The following is a 20,152-nucleotide window of genomic DNA, read 5'->3' as shown; positions in this document are numbered from 1 at the left end:
GCGACCCTTAGATTGCGAGTCGAGCGCCCTAACCACGTGGCCATGCCGGGCCTATAATCTTTGTACTGAATAAAAGAATTCAATGAAAAATTGGCTGATCTTGTAGTTACTTAAAGGTAAGTTGGACATACTTAATAAGAAATTTTCATAATGGCAATTGTTTGTCTTTTCTTTAAAAAATTATAGACACAATGTAATGATATTTAAAAATTAACAAACAAATTCATTTTTCTCCCTTTGTAAGGAAGTTTGGCCGATAACTGCTATTGCAATGAAAGTAACTGACGATTTGATTTGTTTTGAATTTCGCGCAAAGATACACAAGAGCTTTCTGCGCTAGCCGTCCCTAATTTAGCAGTGAACGACTAGAGGAAAGGCAGCTAGTCATCACCACCCACTGTAAAATCTTAGGCTACTCCTTTACCAACAAATAGTGAGATTGACCGTCACATTATAACGCTTCCACGGTTGAAAGGGCTAGCATGTTTGGTGTGACGGAGATTCGAACCTGTGACCCTCAGATTGCGAGTCAAGCGCCCTAATCACCTGGCCATGCCGGACCGCAAGTGACGGTTGTATCATAGTTTGTATCTCTATCCCATGTGTTTATAAAATGAACAAATCCTCTTAGCAACAAAGTATACACATGCAGTCTAGAGCTACAATATAAATTATGCGTAAATAGAAGCTATATACATAATAAATGTACATAAAAGAGAAATACTCATAAATATAGTATTTGGTGGAGTTTAAGACATCCGTCCAAATTAACGTGTAAAGAGAGTGTTTACCCTACGTAAATGGAATGCTAACCCACAAGAAGATGGACACTACCCTTTCCATTGCCTCTTAACAAACGTTTCTTAATGGCACACTATTAATAGGTTCAGATCACAGAAAACATAGAAAAGTATGTACATGCACCACAGTATAAACATTCTAAGTTATATAGTGGTAGATCACTCAAGGTCACTAACCAAACCAAAAGTAATCCGTTATCTATATCTACTGAGGTCTCTTACTTGCAAACAGAATGTTGCCAGGTTATATAATTCTCATAACATAATAAATAGTCATTACTTCACATTGGTGTGATATAGGGATTGTTACACATAACATAATAAATAATCATTACTTCACATTGGTGTGATATAGGAATTGTTACACATAACATAATAAATAGTCATTACTTCACATTGGTGTGATATAGGGATTGTTACACATAACATAATAAATAATCATTACTTCACATTGGTGTGATATAGGGATTGTTACACATAACATAATAAATAATCATTATTTCACATTGGTGTGATATAAAGTTTGCTTTAGATAAAATATTATTAGCTCATTACTTCATAGATGTAATATACAGATTGTTTGAAAGAAATCTTGTAAGGTTATTACTTTGGTGTAGTATAGAGATTGTTATACAGATTACTATGAAGACATTACTTACCACTACTGAAATATAGATAATGTTTGATAGAAGTCATTACTTTATCTCGGTGTTTTATGGAGAATAGATAAAGTACTATGAGGCCATTCCTTCACTGTGGCCTAATATGGAAATTATTAACTAGATGTCCCATGATATTACTACTTCACTTAATTGGAACATAATGATTATTAGGTCGACGTCTTGTGAGGTGATAACTTGTTTTACTTTTGTTAAGTCATTTAATATTCAGTTTATAAAACCTTTTTTTAATTACAGGTAGATCAACAGAAGTAGAACTCATGTGTTGAGTAACTTGGAGGTTTTTAACTCTTTTGTTTATTTGATTTTTACAGTTCCATGTAACAATCCCTATATCACACCAATATGAAGTAATGACACTTTATTATTTTGTCTGTAACAATCCCTATATCACACCAATATGAAGTAATGACACATTATTATTTTGTCTATAACAATCCCTATATCACACCAATGTGAAGTAATTACCTGTTATTATTTAATCTACAACTATCTGTACAGCACAGGAAAGTGAAGTAACCTCAAGGGACTTCTAACAATCTCTATATTGCATCAAATAATGGCCTCATAGTACTTTATTTATAACAGCCTTCAAAGTACACAAAGTAAATTTCGACTTTATCAGGAAATAGATTATGTAACAAGCAACTGAACAATATGCAACATACAAAAAAAGAAACTTTTTTCATGCTTATTAACTAATCAACTATTTTGTTAATTTATTATTTTTATTTTACTATTACTTCACCTAGTATTTTTTTTCTACCTGTGTGCGTGTTTTATAAGCAAGAAATGAAGTACTTGTGATGAAATATATACTTTTATATTTAGTTGAATTTTCCCACATGAGATCATAAAGAAAATGCTATCCCTTGAGCATATTGATTTTAAGTTCCCTATTTCTTATTTCGTTTTCCGCTGTCCTGAGTGTAAAAGATACGGACACTCTTTAAACATGAGTGAAGCACTTAAAACCAACGATCTATCACAGAACAACAAGAAGATTTACGTATAGCCCTTTTTATCCTAAAATTCATCAATGTCGCTTGGAAAAAAACTATTGATCGGATTTCCTGTTCTCAAAAGATTTTGAACTTTCCGATAGATTACCATAGCGTAGCCGTGTTTGCATTCCTACTGTGAGTATGCGTATATGTTCCTCAAACTCATTCATTAGTAGGTGTATATCATGTGAAATAATACATATACACTATAATGTTAACATATGATCGAATGTTCAAGTTTAATAAAATGTCGTAGTTCATCGAAATGACGATGCATGTGCAATTACGGCTTAATTAAAACCATCACGGAACAATACTGTGTAACGTATACGGAATATGTGGATTATTCTCTCTTGTACTCACAGGTAAAGCTTACCATTCTGAAACTGATACTAATCTTGTAGGGCAGAAGTTCTTAAATAAATATCGTGGAAAGAAAAAAAAGCTGTTATATTATCACTAATCTTCATACCTTTTGTTACGTATTACAGAAGATTTACAAACTTACAAATAATATCGAATCTTCTTTCTGGTCTGGAACTTCCTTGATGTCTTATAGAGAGTTCACGATGAGCAAATTAAATTTGAGTTGATGTAGATTTAATTCACATAACAGGGAGCTAGCTAGCTCTGTGGTACTCGCTAATCACATGGCGATTACAGGTCGAGTTTTTTACCGCTGAAGTTATAAAATGTATTCGTAAAAGTACTAATGTCTGATATGAATCCACTGAAGTTAAATGGTTTGTAATGCTCGAAATTTATAAATGTTCCTGGTCAAATATCTGAAGTTAATAAGCGTTAACCACAATTATAGCTTCTGAGGTTTATATTATACCAACTGTAGCAAGCCAATAATATATACTGTCTTTTGGCGCGGCGCGTTGGTTATATTTATAGCATGAAGAGAGTTTCTCGAAATTTCATTTACGCAACAATACTGATGATACATTAGTGTTTGCGTACACACATATATTGTTGATTCCTACACTCGAGAATTTTCTACAACTTTAGTGAATAGGCGGGAATTTAGCAATATAAATTTAACAGTATACGTTATGTACATTTCTAAATATAAATTTAGCTTAAACAAATATTTATTATCATTTATGTTTGTGAAATTATTTTCCGTGATTTCGCCATACAATTATCAGAAAATAAACTTGCAGTGGATTATATTGTGGATGTCTAAAAATATAGCTTAACATGTTTAGTTATTATTTGCTCAATAAATAATTCAGAAATAGGATTATCTTTATAAACAAATTATAGCTGTTTGGTTTGGTTTGAATTTCGTGCAAAGCTACACGAGGGCAATCTGCATTAGCCTTCCCTAATTTAGCAGTGGTAGACTAGAGGAAAGGCATCTAGTCAAAACCACCCACTGCCAACTCTTGGGTTACTTTTATACCAACGAATAGTGGGATTGACCGTCACATTATGATGCCCCCACGACTGAAAAAGAGAGGATGTTCGGTGACGAAGATTCGAACCCGCAGATTGCGAGTCGAGCGCCCTAACAACCACACCATGCGTTTTTGCCTAAATTTATTTTCATCACAACTTTTGTTTCCAAAGGAATAAGTAAAACCTGTCGAAATATGTTTCACAATAACAATTATTTTTTGTATAAACCAACTTGAGAGATAGCTTCATTAGTAACCGGACCCGAGTATGACCTAATTAGTGTATCAGATAGGGAATCCGAAGATCTCGGGTTCGAGGCGTGGTGCTACCAATTAACGCTTTACACGTTAACTTGTGGGTACGCCATAAGTGGCAGTTAATTCCCCCTATTCATATAAGAGCGGTCGCTTCAGACGGCAGGTGCTGCCGACTGGTTGCTTTCCCTCTGGTCCGCATTTCAAAATGAGGGACAGTTATACATGCACCATACGAGTCTTTGACCTGGCCGTTCAGGTGAGTAAATAATCGTTAGTAATCTCATGCCGATCTGACATACAGTATAAAATGTGATAGAGATAAATAAAAATGATTAACTGTTACAGTCCCAGCGAAATTTTCAAACCGGACATTTGGACATCACTCAAGTTTAGTGGAATAAAATTCGCATTGGTTGCACAGGTTCAATATACACATATATGTAGAGAGAGAAGTTTAGTACGTTATATTAAAATGATTTTGGAGCCTCACCACGTCGTTACAGCTCTTACTGCTACCGGCCATGTTGTATCTGATGGCAGTAAATCTTGATAATAGCCATGCAGCATAGTTAACATTGCCATAAATTCAGTCGTAAGGCTGTCTTATTCAAAGCGCAGCTCTCCTCCTTCCTGCTTTCTATAATCCAACTAGTGGTTTCCCAGTCCTATTTCAATCAATAGGGGCAGCGTTCGGCAACTTGACCGATATATATTCGTATAGAATATCATGAATATATGTTTCAATCCCCAGCTGTTTGAAGTATGCGACGATTAAACGAATATATCGTGGAAGCAGCCTGTGTAAACGTGACTTGTATCTCGCTTTTCCAGACAAATATACTTTTTAATTATGATATGTGTTGTTGCCTGGTACACATAGACGGTTTCTGATAATGATTTGTGTGTTCAGAAATTCTCAGCTGTTACAAAATGCCACACTTTACTTACCGCGACTGCCCTGGCGCCTCAAGCTGATACATAATCTTTTGTCTTCAAGTGCCCTTAAATACAAGGAATATCTCTATCTTGGAAATGCTAAGTTCCTGATTTGAACACATATTTATGATCTAAGTGTATCAATGTTTTGCGTTGGAAATGGATGTTATGTACCCTCATCCAAATTGATCAATTTTAGGTGGCCCAATCTACCTACAAAATGCTAAACAGTGTAAAAATGTAGTTCTGATACGTTCTGTTCCACCACGACTTTATGTCGTCTGTGGACATTCAGTGACTTGCGATTTAAAAGTCGTTTTTAATATAACTTTCTCAAACCCCTCTGTACATTGTTGTTTTAACATGCTAATGCTTTGGGTATAGAATGCAAACGTAAGTATTGTTGTTTACAATGATGATAAATAAATTTGTAGCTACATGAAATTCATATTCATAACCCCAATAAATGCATTATATATTTTTTTCAATATAGGTACATGGCTATAGTACGTCCTCTAAGTCCTCGAATGTCTAAGAAAACAGCCTTGCTAGTAACTGCATCGATCTGGTTAAGTGGTGTACTGTTAGCACTCCCAACAATTCTTTATTCAACCACAAGAACTTATCACTATGCCATAGGTGGAGACAGAACCTTGTGCTATCTGCGTTGGCCTAACGGGCATCTATCTGAGGACGACTATATGTAAGTATTATTATAATATATATTTAATCATGGAGGCACAGTGATAGATACTTTTTTATACCTTTTATTTGATTGCTGTCATGCCGGACGTAGAAGCTACGTAACTGTAGTCTTAAAGAAACTGATTGAGTTGTGAGTTTTAACAACGTTTGTGCGTGTGTTTAAAAGTTTCAGTATTACTTTATAAACATTCTAACTGGTTGTAAAGTTTTGTTTTATTTGAAGTTATTTAATAGGGTAAAATTTGCGTATATTTTTTGAAAGTTTAGGGCAAACGAAGTTACGTTATATGCTTAACTAAATGGATGACCCTCCTGGTTTAGGGTTAAGCTATGTGGTAGAACAATCAAGAACAAAGACATGTCAAAATGGAAATTTGCAAACAAAACAAGTTGACAGAGAAAATTCTCTTACAAGAGAACATAGCATCGTAATTCTTACAACGAAAGAAACTGTATAAAACGTTGTATTCGAGGCTATTAAAAATTTAGGTATTTCACCACAACGGGTGATGTCAACTTGACTTCAAATTGTGTATCCACGTGTTGAAATTTGTATTTTAGTTATATCCAATACATATGATATATATATATATATATATCCACAATATGAAATACATATAAGTGTGTGTACTTCTCAAGCGTAATATTCAAAGCCCCTCCAAGTTCGAAAGATCGTATCTTTTTATTCATATTTTTGGTTTGCGTAGGTTGGTAACGTTTTCGTAGCTTTAACACTGCTTCTTAGCCAGTAGATCTTCTTACAGTGTTACGTTAAAGTCGTTAAATTTAATATTAGCTTTTAACCCTGGAGTATTGCATAGTGACGACTGGTAAAATTTCTGACTGATCACAAGCTAATCTACGAAAACTAAAAATATAAATAAAAGCTAAGATATTTCAAACCTCGTGGTGCTTGAAATCTATTTTATAGTGTATTTATATATGTATATGTTTTTGTCCGTAATTAAACTTTAAGTACTGATAGTCTTAGTGACAGTCAGACCGTGCCCGATCAAAACACTTTCTAAGACATATTTCAGAGTGCGTTTCAATGTAAGTCGTCTTTTGTGTTATTCGGTATTGAAAAGTAACTATCGAGAAAGAAATTATTTCAAAACTTACTGTCAACTTCAGTTTTTCATAAAGTTAAAAAGAAAATTATAACAAGAAGGAGCTATAATTTTGAAAATTGAAACTAGTGCCAAAACCATTCAAGAGCAGTGTGTTTATCCTTGCTATGTACCGATAACATAGGCCTGCAAATTTATACTTCATAAAAATTGTTTTAGTTTTAATAACGAATTTTCCATAATTCAGTTATGCATATTTCCAAAATAATCGTCTTTTTTATATTACGTAAGTATTTTTTACAAATCGGGAAGAAAAAACTCTTACTTAGATCAAATTATTATTTCGTTTACTACAATGAAATTTGTTTATTATTATGTCTGTTAACAAAAATACAAAAAAAATGGAAAAAAATGGAAGAACATTAATGTCAAACGAATATACATCCTCATTTGTACTGATTTTTATTGTGAAGTTTATGTCTTTTAGTCTCAAACGTACGTGTTGTGGTCTTTCTTTTATGTATTGCTCTATGACCTTTTGTGAAAAATCTGTATGCGATGGAGAAAAATGGATATCATTTTCGGATTCAACGTACAGAAATTACTGTAGAACATGTAAAAAGTTCAAGACAATAAAACCATCGCAGGCCTATGTAATTGGTGTAACCAAGTGGTTAACGTGTCGTACTGTGAATCTGAGAATGCATGGTTTATGTTCCGTTACCGCAAACTAGCACTCCGCACTTTGAGGCCGTGAGTGCGTTAAAGAAGTGACCGTCAAATATTACTATTCAAGAGTCGGCAGTTTATGCTGTTAACGAAATGCCTTCCTTCTAGACTGTCAGTTTAAAGTTAGGGATGGCTAGCGCAGATAGCTCTTGTGTAGCTTTGGCTAAAATATTCGATACGAATAATATTCCATACTCTTTCGGAAGTTTCCAAATTTAAGGAGGGGTCACGATTACTCGCAGTTTCAGTTAGCGATTTCAGACCAGAAATTATATTGATCGGTAGTTGAAGTAACGTCACATTAAGACTGATTAACACATCTTTCTGTACAGATCCTAAACAGATTTTCGAAAAGAACTGTATAGTAGTATCTCAACACTTCATACATCTTTTTTTATGATGGCCAATAAATAGCTAGAAATGACGAAATTCGAGCAATAAACCCGTTACGAACTTACTTTTTTCTGCTAATGCTACCGATTTTTACTGTTCAGTAGGTTATTCGCATACATTACAGCCACACTTAAGACCTTTGTTTATGATGCGCTAGTAGATGAAGAGTTGTAACATTTTTCCCAGCTAATGTCGTAAACTTATATTGTTCAAATGAATATTTGCTTGCAAATATCACTCTTTGTTAGATGCAGTTAAATATTTGCATGCAAATTTGCGTTGGAGAAAGTGACAAATATCCATAATGAAGATATTTTTATGGTCTTATAAGAATTACTGCGTTGGAAATAATGAAACACGACTATTAAAGTTCCCAAAGTTACACTATATTTTGTTTGCGAATGTCACGAATATTCAATAACAATCTAACTTCAGACCGATGAAATTTTTATATATTGCGCTTCGTTGCCGACGAGACCTTTCGCTCATCAAGTCTGATTGGCTGCAGTACACAAAACCTCAATCGAAACGCTATTTATATCCGTCGTTTATGAAACATTAAATCTTAGGTGTAACTCCTGATCTGTTAATCAGTAGTTTGTGTGATATAACATTAAAATAAGACTGACAAAAACTATAATCACATCCTTCTTTATTGGCCTTAAACTGATGTGGAAGTAACACAATGTCAGACACATTACAAGAGTAATTAAGATCAGGATATATAGTAGAGTTCATTTATAAGATACTGAAGTAGAAGCAGAAACATTTCGACGGCCATATCGGGCTTAACAGTAGTGGTGAAAGAATTTTTCTTAGGGACTGGTGAGTAAAGGATCAATTTTAGAATGTAGGTTAAGACCAACAGTGGTGGATGTTATAATGTAGATCGGGACTAGCAGAGATAAATGTTATAAAGCATATCAAGGTTAAGTAAAGAATTATGAACTTGAACAGCATACAAAATGATCAAAAATGGTAGTGAACTAATAAGCGAGATAAAATAAAACATTTGTCACATATGAAGGCAACAGCTTTACAAAGAAATATGAAACGAACACATTAATATTTAAACGGAAGTTTCACGCTGTAATTAACTTTCTTTTGGCCTGTGGCTTATTTTGTTTTGATAGATACAACGTGTTCTTCCTTATACTGACCTACATAATTCCAGTGATGGCCATGGCGATAACCTACACTAAAATGGGGCTTGTATTATGGGGAAGCAGAGCGATAGGAGAGACAACAGAGCATCAAAGAAATGTTGTTTTATCAAAACGCAAAGTGAGTCATGTTATTATTGTAACGAATTTTTTATGTATTTATGTTAATATGGACGTTGTTTAAATTAAGTTTATATTTAAAAACATGCATAGCTTGTAGTGTTAGATATGTATTGCGAAACTCCCGCTTATTCTCCAAGGTTGTAGAAGATTATTGAGAATGAGAATCAACAACATATCTATATACGTAAACGTTTAAATATAGCTCAGTGTTGTTATGTAATCTGAATTTTCTAGAAAATCTTCCCACACCTATAATTATAACCAACGCGACACGCCAATGAGTGTTTATTAGTAGTTCATTATAATCAGTGTGCTTAAGGTTTTATGTTCTCCCTTTTCAAAGTCTATATTATGAAACTCTAATAATGGTATAATTTCCGAGGAAGCATTGTAATTAAATCTATTATAATATAAATTTATGATTTAGTGTATACCTCTAATTCACTTTAACTATTCTATTTTGAAAATTAGAACTTCCTTTGACATTAGCAAGTACTTACGTTATGTAATTATTTATCTATTGTGTTATTTTATTACTATTACAATGAAGATTACCAATATTTATGTACAAACCATATATAAGACGTAGCACCAAAGATCACTTATTTTAATCTGCCTAACTGTCCTATGGTTTGATTCATTAATAACAAAATTATTTAATAAATCAAACTATATTACACTTCGAATATAACATACCAGTATACTTTAAACTGGTATTACGTATGGCTATCAGTCACTCACATTTAAAATACCAGTGTACTTACACTTTTAGAAAGCTACCACTTACTCAAATGTTAATACATCAGCGTTCTTACACCTGCGGTCAATATGTCTTTCCCCAACACAAATATTATGATAAAATCTCCAATTAAAGGCCTGACTTTTCAATTAATAAACTGGTAACTCAATAAATGGCGTAGACATAGACGTAATAAGGGACAGTTTTGTTATAAGAAGATTTTTCTCTAAACTTGTTAAAGCAGTCTCATACTAATCCCATCAAAACCAACTGTTTTGTATTACGTATCATGTTACGTCAAATAAATTTAGAATATGACAATACTGCTGTTGGTCAATGTTTCTATTCAAGGCACCCTTCTACATAACCTTTTTGAAAAGCATTATGAATCTGACACTGTTAACATAATGATGTTTTTCAATATAAGGTTTCTGACAGACATTTAAAGAATTGTGTATTCTTTATCATTAGGATGCATATCTAGCTGTAGGGGCACTCAGTAGAGTGCATACATACCTCCGCCACGAAGCGTTGGTCATATTCCGTCTTCATGAAATACGAAAATGTGTCTATATGTCCGTCATTATCAACGAATACGGACCAGTTTTGGCAGAACAATGAGGCAGGCTTATTCTACATAAGCCCACGCGGTTTTATGAAAATCCGAGTAAAAATAGTGTGAAAAATTGGTCCCCATGTTAACAAATAAGAATTTTTTGGATTTTCGTGACCTTGACCCTCCAAAAACTAATCACTTCTAAGTTGGATCATGATCCAAATGCATACGAACTTTCGTCCAAACACATTCAACCATTTTCAAAAAATCTTACTGACAAACACACATACAGGGGTGAAAATATTACCTCATCACTTTCAGTGGCGGAAGTAATAATATAATTCGATAACTCATTAACGGATAACACTTCACACAACTAAATTTACTTAAATAGTTTAAAATACATCCGTTCTAACCATTTATAAATTTCCAGAATATATTTTAAGCTTTTAAAATTAAAATAATCAACTTCACTTTTTTTTTATTACAAAACATATTTTGATTTTCTTTATTTTAGGTAGTTCGAATGTTGATTGCTGTAGCGTTAGTGTTCACCATTTGTTGGCTACCTTATCACGTATATTTTATCTACACCTATCATCAACCAGAAATCCTTCAAACTGATTACATTCAACACGTTTATTTGGTTTTTTACTGGCTGGCCATGTCTAACTCAACTTACAACCCCATCGTTTATTACTGCATGAATACAAGGTAAGTAAAAGTACCAATGCAAGAAGTATGTTTTCGAAGAATATGTAATTTGAAGGTTTCAACAAATGTTAAATTAGTAATGTTTATGTTAGTTATAATTGTCACTGTCAGAAGAAGAAAAAACACTCAGCAAAATCAACATGGTTCACAGTCTAGAAAATGTATACACGATCTCCGTGTATTATTTTAATTTTCGCTAAAACAAAAACTCTGTGTATTAAAGACTTTATTCCTAAACACCACTTAGTGTTAGAAATTAATATTTCATACAAATTTATATCTTTCAAAAGAGCAGTCAGCTATGTATAACCATGGAATACTTCATTGGTACGTAAATATTCTACCATTTTCTTTGTGGCAAGCAACCGTTCATTGTTTGTTACATTATGCAATGAGAGAGAGAGAGAAACATGAGGGAATCCTCAATAGCCGCGGCACTTGAAATTAAATTAATCTGTGAGACCTTTTTTTTCTTTTCTATTAGCTATATTTTTGTGCGCCAGCAATACCAAGCGTGGGGCGCGCGTATACCCCATTCGATTTTATTACTCATCAGGATCTCTACCAGCCTAAGTTCACATTAAAATTATGAGCTAAAAGTATTTGGAAAAAAACAAAACAACTCTATGAGCCGCTATTCCGCGGCTAAAAAAAAATAAATAAGTTGTATTTTAAGGTGGTATTCAAATTAGTATTTTTATTATTGATGCATTCATTAAAGTTGTACCCTCTTCCAGTGGCTCAGTGGTGAGACTGAAGGCTTATAAAACTAAAAACCGAGTTTCGATGCCCGTGGTGTAGCTTTGTCCTTAATTACAAAAATTAAAGTTACTATAAACGCAAATTAACTGCAGATGTTTTGATATATTTCTGTTAATTTATCATTTCGGCTGGAAAGTATAGGTGTGTAGTGTAAAAAATAGCATTTTAAATCTATCTTTTGTCGCTCACAAGTTACTGCCCAATAAGCGCTTTCTTCAGTACCAGAACTCAGTTAGACTGGCTGATGAAAGACAAAAGATGCTATTAATTGACATTTATACACGTAATATAATACTTTAAAAGCTACAGCTTAAAAGCCGAAATTCGGTGAAACATTGTAAAAACCAATAGGTATAAAATTGTTATAAAAACATGTTAATCACAGATGTTGTTGTTTTTCCCACGTTCCTCTTTTTTTTAATGACTATTGGGAGACAGAATTTTTATGCACCTCTGATTTCGAATCGCAATGGACTTCTGCAGGTAACTTATTTTTATAACAATTTTTAGACCTATTGAATTTTCCAATATTTCGCCGGCTTTCGTCGTTTAAACCGTAAATTCATTAAAGTTATTGGAAATTACATCCTCCCGTTGCACATATAATAGTTTGTTTTTGCATATCGGAAATTGTTGTTCATAATATTAGAATGTTCACTGAAACGACTTACAGAGCCATCTAACGGTTAATTGAAAATATCCTTAATTTTACCTTGATCGTTAAGACTTTTCTTATAAAACAAATTCGGCTCGCCCTTTAAGATGTTTCTATCTAAATTAGGTTTTAAAATGAGATTATAATTACACTTAAGAATATATATTTAATTCATTTTTCATCTCCCAACAAGTTATGACAAAAGTAAGATATATTTTTGGAAGCGCAATATTTCACATTTGAGTTTATCTTCTGGAGCTTGAACTATTCTAGTTACAAACCAACTTATAAGTTTATAATCAAAACTCTGAGCTTCATCATACATACAATTGTTCATTCCTTTAAATTTATTGAGCTCTTTACAAATCTAAGGTTGAATGACAGTAAAAGTGGATTTGTGATATATTTCAGCCATATATGCTGCATGTTGTTTAAAACATGATTCTTCAGAGAAAAATCAGCACCTGGATTTTCAACAGATGTTTAAATTTCCCATACTTAAAAAAATTAATCAGCAAAACTTGCATTGTCAAACACCATAGAAGAATCGTTGTAGTAATTTAAACAGTGTTTATAATCGTTAAACTAAGATTTTTTATTATTCATACATAATGTGTAGAAGTTCATGGACAAGAAATTTTATGCCGTGATCTACATAACTGAAATATAGCGAACTCCATAACGTTCGTAGTTACATCACACTCAAGGTATAAATAACTAAGACATATAAATATCATTGAAATATCAAACATGTTAATATGTAACTGCATATAAACAACCAGTAAAGTTAAATTTTCCTTTGTTATGTTGTTATTTATCCCTGTGCTTTAATTGCACAAGACACTGGCTATTATGACTATATAATAATCTAATACTATAAAACAGAGTGTGTACCTGTCTGTCTGTCTCTCGGTCACGTACTGATGTCATAGAAACGTATTACGTAATTTCCGTAGTTTTGGCTTCCTGTTAATCAGAAGCGAGTAGTCTAAGATCGATCGAAAATTAAAGATATATTTGGAAATGTACAAAGAATTGCACCTTTTTCGAAATTTGAAAACGTATCTTTGTTAAATCATCGAGTTACCTCAGAAAGGCCGTAAATATACTTTAGTAGACATTTTATACAATATATGAAAATCTTATCAAAGTTTTTTAAAAGTTCTAACGCTAAGTCGTAGAATAATATTAGAAAATTATTTATTGATAGTATTAAGTGCGGTAAGATTTAGCCTCAACTGAATTAAAGCAAAAAACTTACACAATTTACAATGTTAATTTATCTCTTTATCGAATATAGGCTGTACTGAAAAGGCTTAACTAATGTTAGGACTAAGACAAGTGGATTTATAAATTTCACTGCGATTAGAATTATTTTGTATTACTCTAAAAATCCTGTATTTAAAAAAGTACTGTAGCAATAAAGATACTAATTTGGCCGCAAATGTTTTGCGTAAGTAAATTTCGTTTTTAGAAACTTTTGTTTGTATATTGTCTCAGTCAAAAAGGGATCATTTGTTTTTTGTTTCAGAATTTATTCGTAAAACTACATAAATGGTTATCTGCGAATATCCGTCTCTAATTTTGAAGTGATAGACTGGAGGGAAAACAATGGCTAGTCAATGTCACCCAATGCCAACTTTTGGCTACTCTTGTCTAACCAAATAGTGGGATTTGACTGTCACCCCGTAGCACCAGTGTGCGTAGCGCAGTTTTTGTTTTGTTTTTAGCGGAAACTAGATGTAAGCGATAGAACAATAAATCCCCAGTGCGGCAATGTAACCACTGAACCAGGGAGTTTGGAATTGCGTGGATGTGGATGTTTATAGCAAAAGGGCTATCTGCTGTGTCCATCGAGGGGAATCGAACCCCTGATTTTAGCGTAATAAATCCTTAGACATACCACTGTCCCACAGGAGGACGTTTTGAATTGCTTAGCCGGGTTTATCCCTAGGTGGCTCGGAGATAATCCTGAATGCTTATAACGATATAACTTGAGGTTCAATCTCCGCATTTGATATGGTGCAGATAGCCCCTTTTTAGCTTTACGTTAGATCAAAAAATACTTGAACAGACAGGCCTAAGTTCTAGAGCAGTTAGAGAAAAGTTTCATTTCTAGATATATGAAAGGTAATTTGTTGACGATTTTTTTAAAAAAATTAATATTTCATAAATATCTAAACCTTTCCAAAGAGCAAGCAGATATGAATAATCATGAAATAATGCACTGGTACGTAAATATTTGACCATTTATTTTTGTGACAAGCAACCTTTTATTACAAAAAAGAGGTACAGAAAAAAAGAAAATATTATTTCGTCGAGACAGCCTAAATAACAACACCTAGACGTACTTTTTCATATTTCTTGTACATTTTAATATTTCTAGCTAGAAGTATTTGTTTTTTTTTACTGGACATAACCAAAAATTGCCCATTACATTGTAGAGAGCTGAGTGAATTAATAAATTGCAAAATATTAGATTATTGAGACTATAAGAATATCAGCTCGTGAGTCAGCAGTAACTCGAAAGGCTTATGAACGCTAACAATCGGGTTTCGATACCTGCGGTGAAAACAACACAGATAGCCCACTGTGTGGTTTTGCGCTTAGTAACAAATAACAGATTATAGTAATGACCATTAAAATACATGAATATCTGATAAAAATACAAATTCGTTAGCGGTGCACGTTGAAAAGGCAATGGCATAGTGATAAATTGACTTGGATCACATATAGAAGGAAAACCTAAAGTAATTTGTTCCTGAAAGCTTTTTATTTATTTTTTTTATTTTAGGTATCTCGGCAAAAGTTACATAGAGTGGCTTAGAACGTATACTTTATATCACAAACTACAATGCCCCCAGTGGCACATCGGTATGTCTGCGGACTTCCAACGCTACAAACCGGGTTTCGATACCCCTGGTGGGCAGAGCACAGATAACCCATTGTGTAGCTTTGTGCTTAACTTTAAACAAACACAAACTACAAAAATATATTTGCGTATATTTTTGAACGTAAAATTACGTAGAGATCGCTGAGAAAACCCATTCAATAAAAACAACAATTCACATAAGAAAGTTAAAAAAATGCTTTTAAACAAAATCATAAGAAAGTCATTAGAACAATCATTATTATAACATTGTGCATAGCTATAAAGTTTTACAGTATGTCTGCCAAGATGGTTAATGTTGAGTAAAATTGGTTTATGACTTTCAATAACTCTTCAGATTGTTTTGCTATTATGATAACGTTAAAGTACAGCTCACTTTCACCAGATTTAATCTGCCATGATAAATTTAAAGCCTAACGTTGATGATTTAACAGGCTCCACTTTCAGAGGTAATATATATGTGTGTGTGAATAGTTATATTTTTAAAGCATATGAATCAAAACAAATACGATTTTACGTATGAATAAAACAATAACAACTAATGTAATGTCACAATAATTGTATGTGAAGTTAAATTAACATATAACAACGCTTTTTACAACAAAAAAAAACAGAAAAACTGAGAAAGGATGTTATAAACTTTTTAGTATCAATTTGACTTTATACATTGAACGAAGATAATACCATACGGATATACCTTTAGTTTGTAGTTTCTAACTGGTATGAATGTGTACTATATTTAACTTGAAAACAACTATTGTAAAGAGATTTCTCGTATCATCTATTTTCAGCGTTAATAAGTACAAATAAACAGATGTTGAGGATAAGATTCAAGATAAAGCTCAAAAGATCTTATAAGGAGTTCCTTTTTTTTCTTTAACATTTTTCTGTTAAAGGTAATTTCGAAGTTTGTTGTACTTTGTTAAATTGTAACTCAAGAATACAAAAACGTTCTTCTTTACTGGATAATAAAATACAGAAGTACCGTACACATACATTACAATTATATCCAATGAATGGTACAGACCTTTGAAAACGAACGATAAGACAGGAGTTTTTTCTACTTTTGCTAACGAACAGCGGTTTGTGTAATGAAGTGATTATGTTTCTGTTATAGAGAAAAAAAGAAGCTAATGAACTGCTCTATACTGTAAATACCATCGACACGTTTATTTTATTTTATTTTATTCCAAGTTGATTTACAAAACCAAACTTTGTCCATTGAAATTATTTCATTAATTATGCTGATTTAGACTTGAAGGCACATGTGATTCATTTCAGTTCAAAATCTTAATTTTTTTTTTTTTGGTCAAACGCTAACAAATTTGGTTATTACAAGTATGAAATATATTAATCAATTTTGAACAATCCACAGATTAGAATAAGCGCAGTAGCGGAAACGAAAAAAAAACGTTTCTAATGTTTCTTTGCTGAAGGATGTTGGTACATTTACATGTATCCAGATCCTAAATTACTAATAGCTTTAATAAAATATCAAAACAATAGTTCTTAAGGTTTTCAAAAACGGTTTCTTTTTTTACCGGAGTGGTAAAATGAATTGGCTAATAGCGAGTAAAATACAATAATAGCTCATTCATTTGTCACAGGATAAATTAAATCGTGACATTTTTTATCCTGGCCACAGCCGCTTTCAATTGTTTTCTTCGTGGATTATTTATTATTTAAAAATATTTCCCCTTTTCCACTGAAATCCTTACCAACGGATACTTCCGAACTCAATAGAAATAGCTTTTTTTATTTCTACCAGTCTCTTTACGTATTGAACATTAATATCCATCTCAACCTATTTTTTATATATATACTGTATTCTGTATTGAAAAAATGGTGTTACCACCATTGTGTATATAGCCAATTTATTCTTGTTGTTACTACGGAGTTCCAAGAATTTTACACATGCCAAACGCCCCGTAAAAAATGTGTGTGCTTTTCGAAGTTCGTTTACTAAACGTGAGAAGAACAATATCGAATTAGTTGTGCTATCTCTAGCTTTAAAAGATAACTATCAAGCTGTTCCAGAGTCTGTGTTCTGCTTAGTAACCAATAAGATTAACTTCTCGTTTTTTATGTATAAATATTCTTCGAGTTATTCATATTTATTGATGCTACTAGTAAGGTATTTCTCCGACTTAATGTAGCTTTCTTAACTGAAGAATTCAAACAGTGATGTTCTCTTTCCACACTCGATTTGTTGAAACGTATCAACCAGGAAAAAGAACCAATTACCAGGATCATGCTTAAAGCAACACATTAAATACACATTGTGAACGAAGACACTTTACTATAAATTTGGGTTTTCGCTTAGTTTTAGTGTAAAGAGTGTTTACAGAAAATCCCACTCTTGTTGTTAATTTAATGACATCACTACAATTTTACAGATTAGCAAAGCAAATACAAGATTACGAACAGAGTGACTAGTTCATTTATGTACGTCGCTGTTACTGAGTTTTGTTTAGCTAACGTTTATTTGTAGTTTAGCACAAAACTACACAATGGGCTATCTGTGCTCTGCCCACCGCGTTTTAACCTCTCAGACTTACCGCTAAGCCACAGGAGGGGGAGGCATATAACTAATAACTGTAATAATTGTTGAATTTAAAGATTTAAATTTCCAAATTAACTTAGGGCAATGTTTTATTATTACTATCCTTTATTACTCGCAACATAATACCCGATGAATTTTCAGTATTTTTCATGAATATACTGTATAAGGGTAACGTGTTTAGCCGAACTTTATTCTTTTTGTTTAATTCTTCCAAGCAGAATTTGTTCACACGAGAAAAGTAGGACGTTGCTAGATTTCAATCTGCTTATAACCTCATGTAAATAAAATTAAAAAGTCGAACGCGCCACAAATAATATTAGATATTTTCAACCAAAAACCTTGTTTAGCACATAGGCCAAACGATCAGATAAGAAATAAGCCTATTGCTCTATTCTGTTCATTAAGTTCTCTTGAAGTCTAATGATCCATAGAATTTTCTTTAGGCGCAGTTCCTGTTCATTATCCACTTTGCGAGAATTTTAAATTGTCCACTACCAGTTCATTACATTCATTCAATACATAATTAATTCTTAATGCTAGAAAGTGTCATTCTTGTAACAACCTACTAATGGATCCAATATAAAATAAAGAAACACTTATATTCATATAAAGCACTTGAAGCTTTGGATGTAAGCATTCGATCGTTTTTTTAACCTGAAAAATTATTATGATTTATATCCAATCTTAAAGACACGTCTCAACTGACGCTGTTTGTGTGCATGACAAAATAACTTATGTAATTTATTTATAATTAGCCAATTTACCTGTATAATACGATATTATTGAAGGTCAAAATGTCATTTTGTTTGTATAGGAAAAGAAGTGTGCAACATACTCCATCAGCAATGAAATGTGCAATATACTCCAGTCAGCAATGCGTAATTCAAAAATCCTAAAGCATAAATGTCGTATACATACTAGGAAAACAAATAACTTGGGAAATAAAATTTCACTAAAGATTTTCTAAATACACTGCTCAAAACCAATTAAAGATCAGCGGAATTTTCTATATTAGTCATTAGAGCATTACTAATCTTTTTAAATAAGTCATTTTATGCAAAACAAGAGTTAAGCAAGCAGACACGTAAGCTGATTTACAAATATCTACAGTTTGATTTCAAGTACACAAATGTTTTTTGGTACTAAAAACTTTATACATAAAGACCAGAGACGTTTGTTCATATGTTCAATCGACTTTAATGCAAGTTCTACATCAATTTGGCATATTTAAAATGAGTTAGTCAATGAGTTTGGTTTAAATTTCATGCGCTAGGCGTCCCTAATTTAGCGGAAAGGCAACTAGTCAACATCATCCACCGCCAACTCTTGGGCTACTCTTTTACCAAGGAATAGTGGGATTGACCGTCACATTATAACGCCTCCACAGCTGAAAAGGCGAGCATGCAGGTCCGCACGAAGTAATGAACTTCTTGGGTAATATTACACAGTACTCCATCAGAGCTGCTTCCAGTTCACCAAACACTATTTAGAGGTGAATTATGTGCTGCCAAGCATTTTTTCAGAGCATCCTATACATAATTTCTTTCAGGCATATTGTGCTACTATATCAAGAGTAATAAATCCGACGTTTTTCAGGCACAAGGAAAGGTAAAAAAATCTATATTATTAATTACAGCCGACTAGTTTTCGGTAACACAGTTACCATCATCAGAGCCAGTGATGGAAATGAGTATACACGCGGGTACATGCCGTGTACCTAGTTCTCAGTTTGTATTATTTTCTCCATTGGTCAAGATTAGTACTACCGAAGATGTATATTAATCCTATCGTCACGAGTCAATGACCATGTCATCGCGTTTCTTGACTTGCAGTTAACATTTTATTGAAATACTAGTTTATGAATTTATGTCAATATGTTTGGTATCAAATTGAAGATTATAATACAGATTTTTGTATTATTTAGTAGCTAATTTCTTAATTTAAAAGTAAATATTAAAAGAGCACACTTAAATATTGATTTTTGTGTGTCACGTGGTATGTTGAAT

The 20,152-nt window shown here is 32.8% G+C and overlaps 1 protein-coding gene across 1 annotated transcript in view; it reads left to right on the top strand.

The window, feature by feature from the left end:
* The window catches only part of LOC106478535 (tachykinin-like peptides receptor 86C), a 65,395-nt gene that overhangs the window by 39,083 nt on the left and 6,160 nt on the right, over window positions 1–20,152 (top strand). Inside the window, exons 2-4 of the mRNA XM_013939084.2 lie at window positions 5,578–5,787; window positions 9,115–9,265; window positions 11,080–11,276. Coding sequence (XP_013794538.2) covers window positions 5,578–5,787; window positions 9,115–9,265; window positions 11,080–11,276 — 558 coding nt within the window. The remainder of the gene's footprint in view (window positions 1–5,577; window positions 5,788–9,114; window positions 9,266–11,079; window positions 11,277–20,152) is intronic.

The sequence above is a fragment of the Limulus polyphemus genome, unplaced genomic scaffold (assembly GCF_000517525.1).
Source record: "Limulus polyphemus unplaced genomic scaffold, Limulus_polyphemus-2.1.2 Scaffold222, whole genome shotgun sequence".
NCBI classification, from domain to species: Eukaryota; Metazoa; Arthropoda; class Merostomata; order Xiphosura; family Limulidae; genus Limulus; species Limulus polyphemus.
Note: the sequence above shows the minus strand (reverse complement) of the source record. Positions and strands in the feature narration are given on the sequence as shown.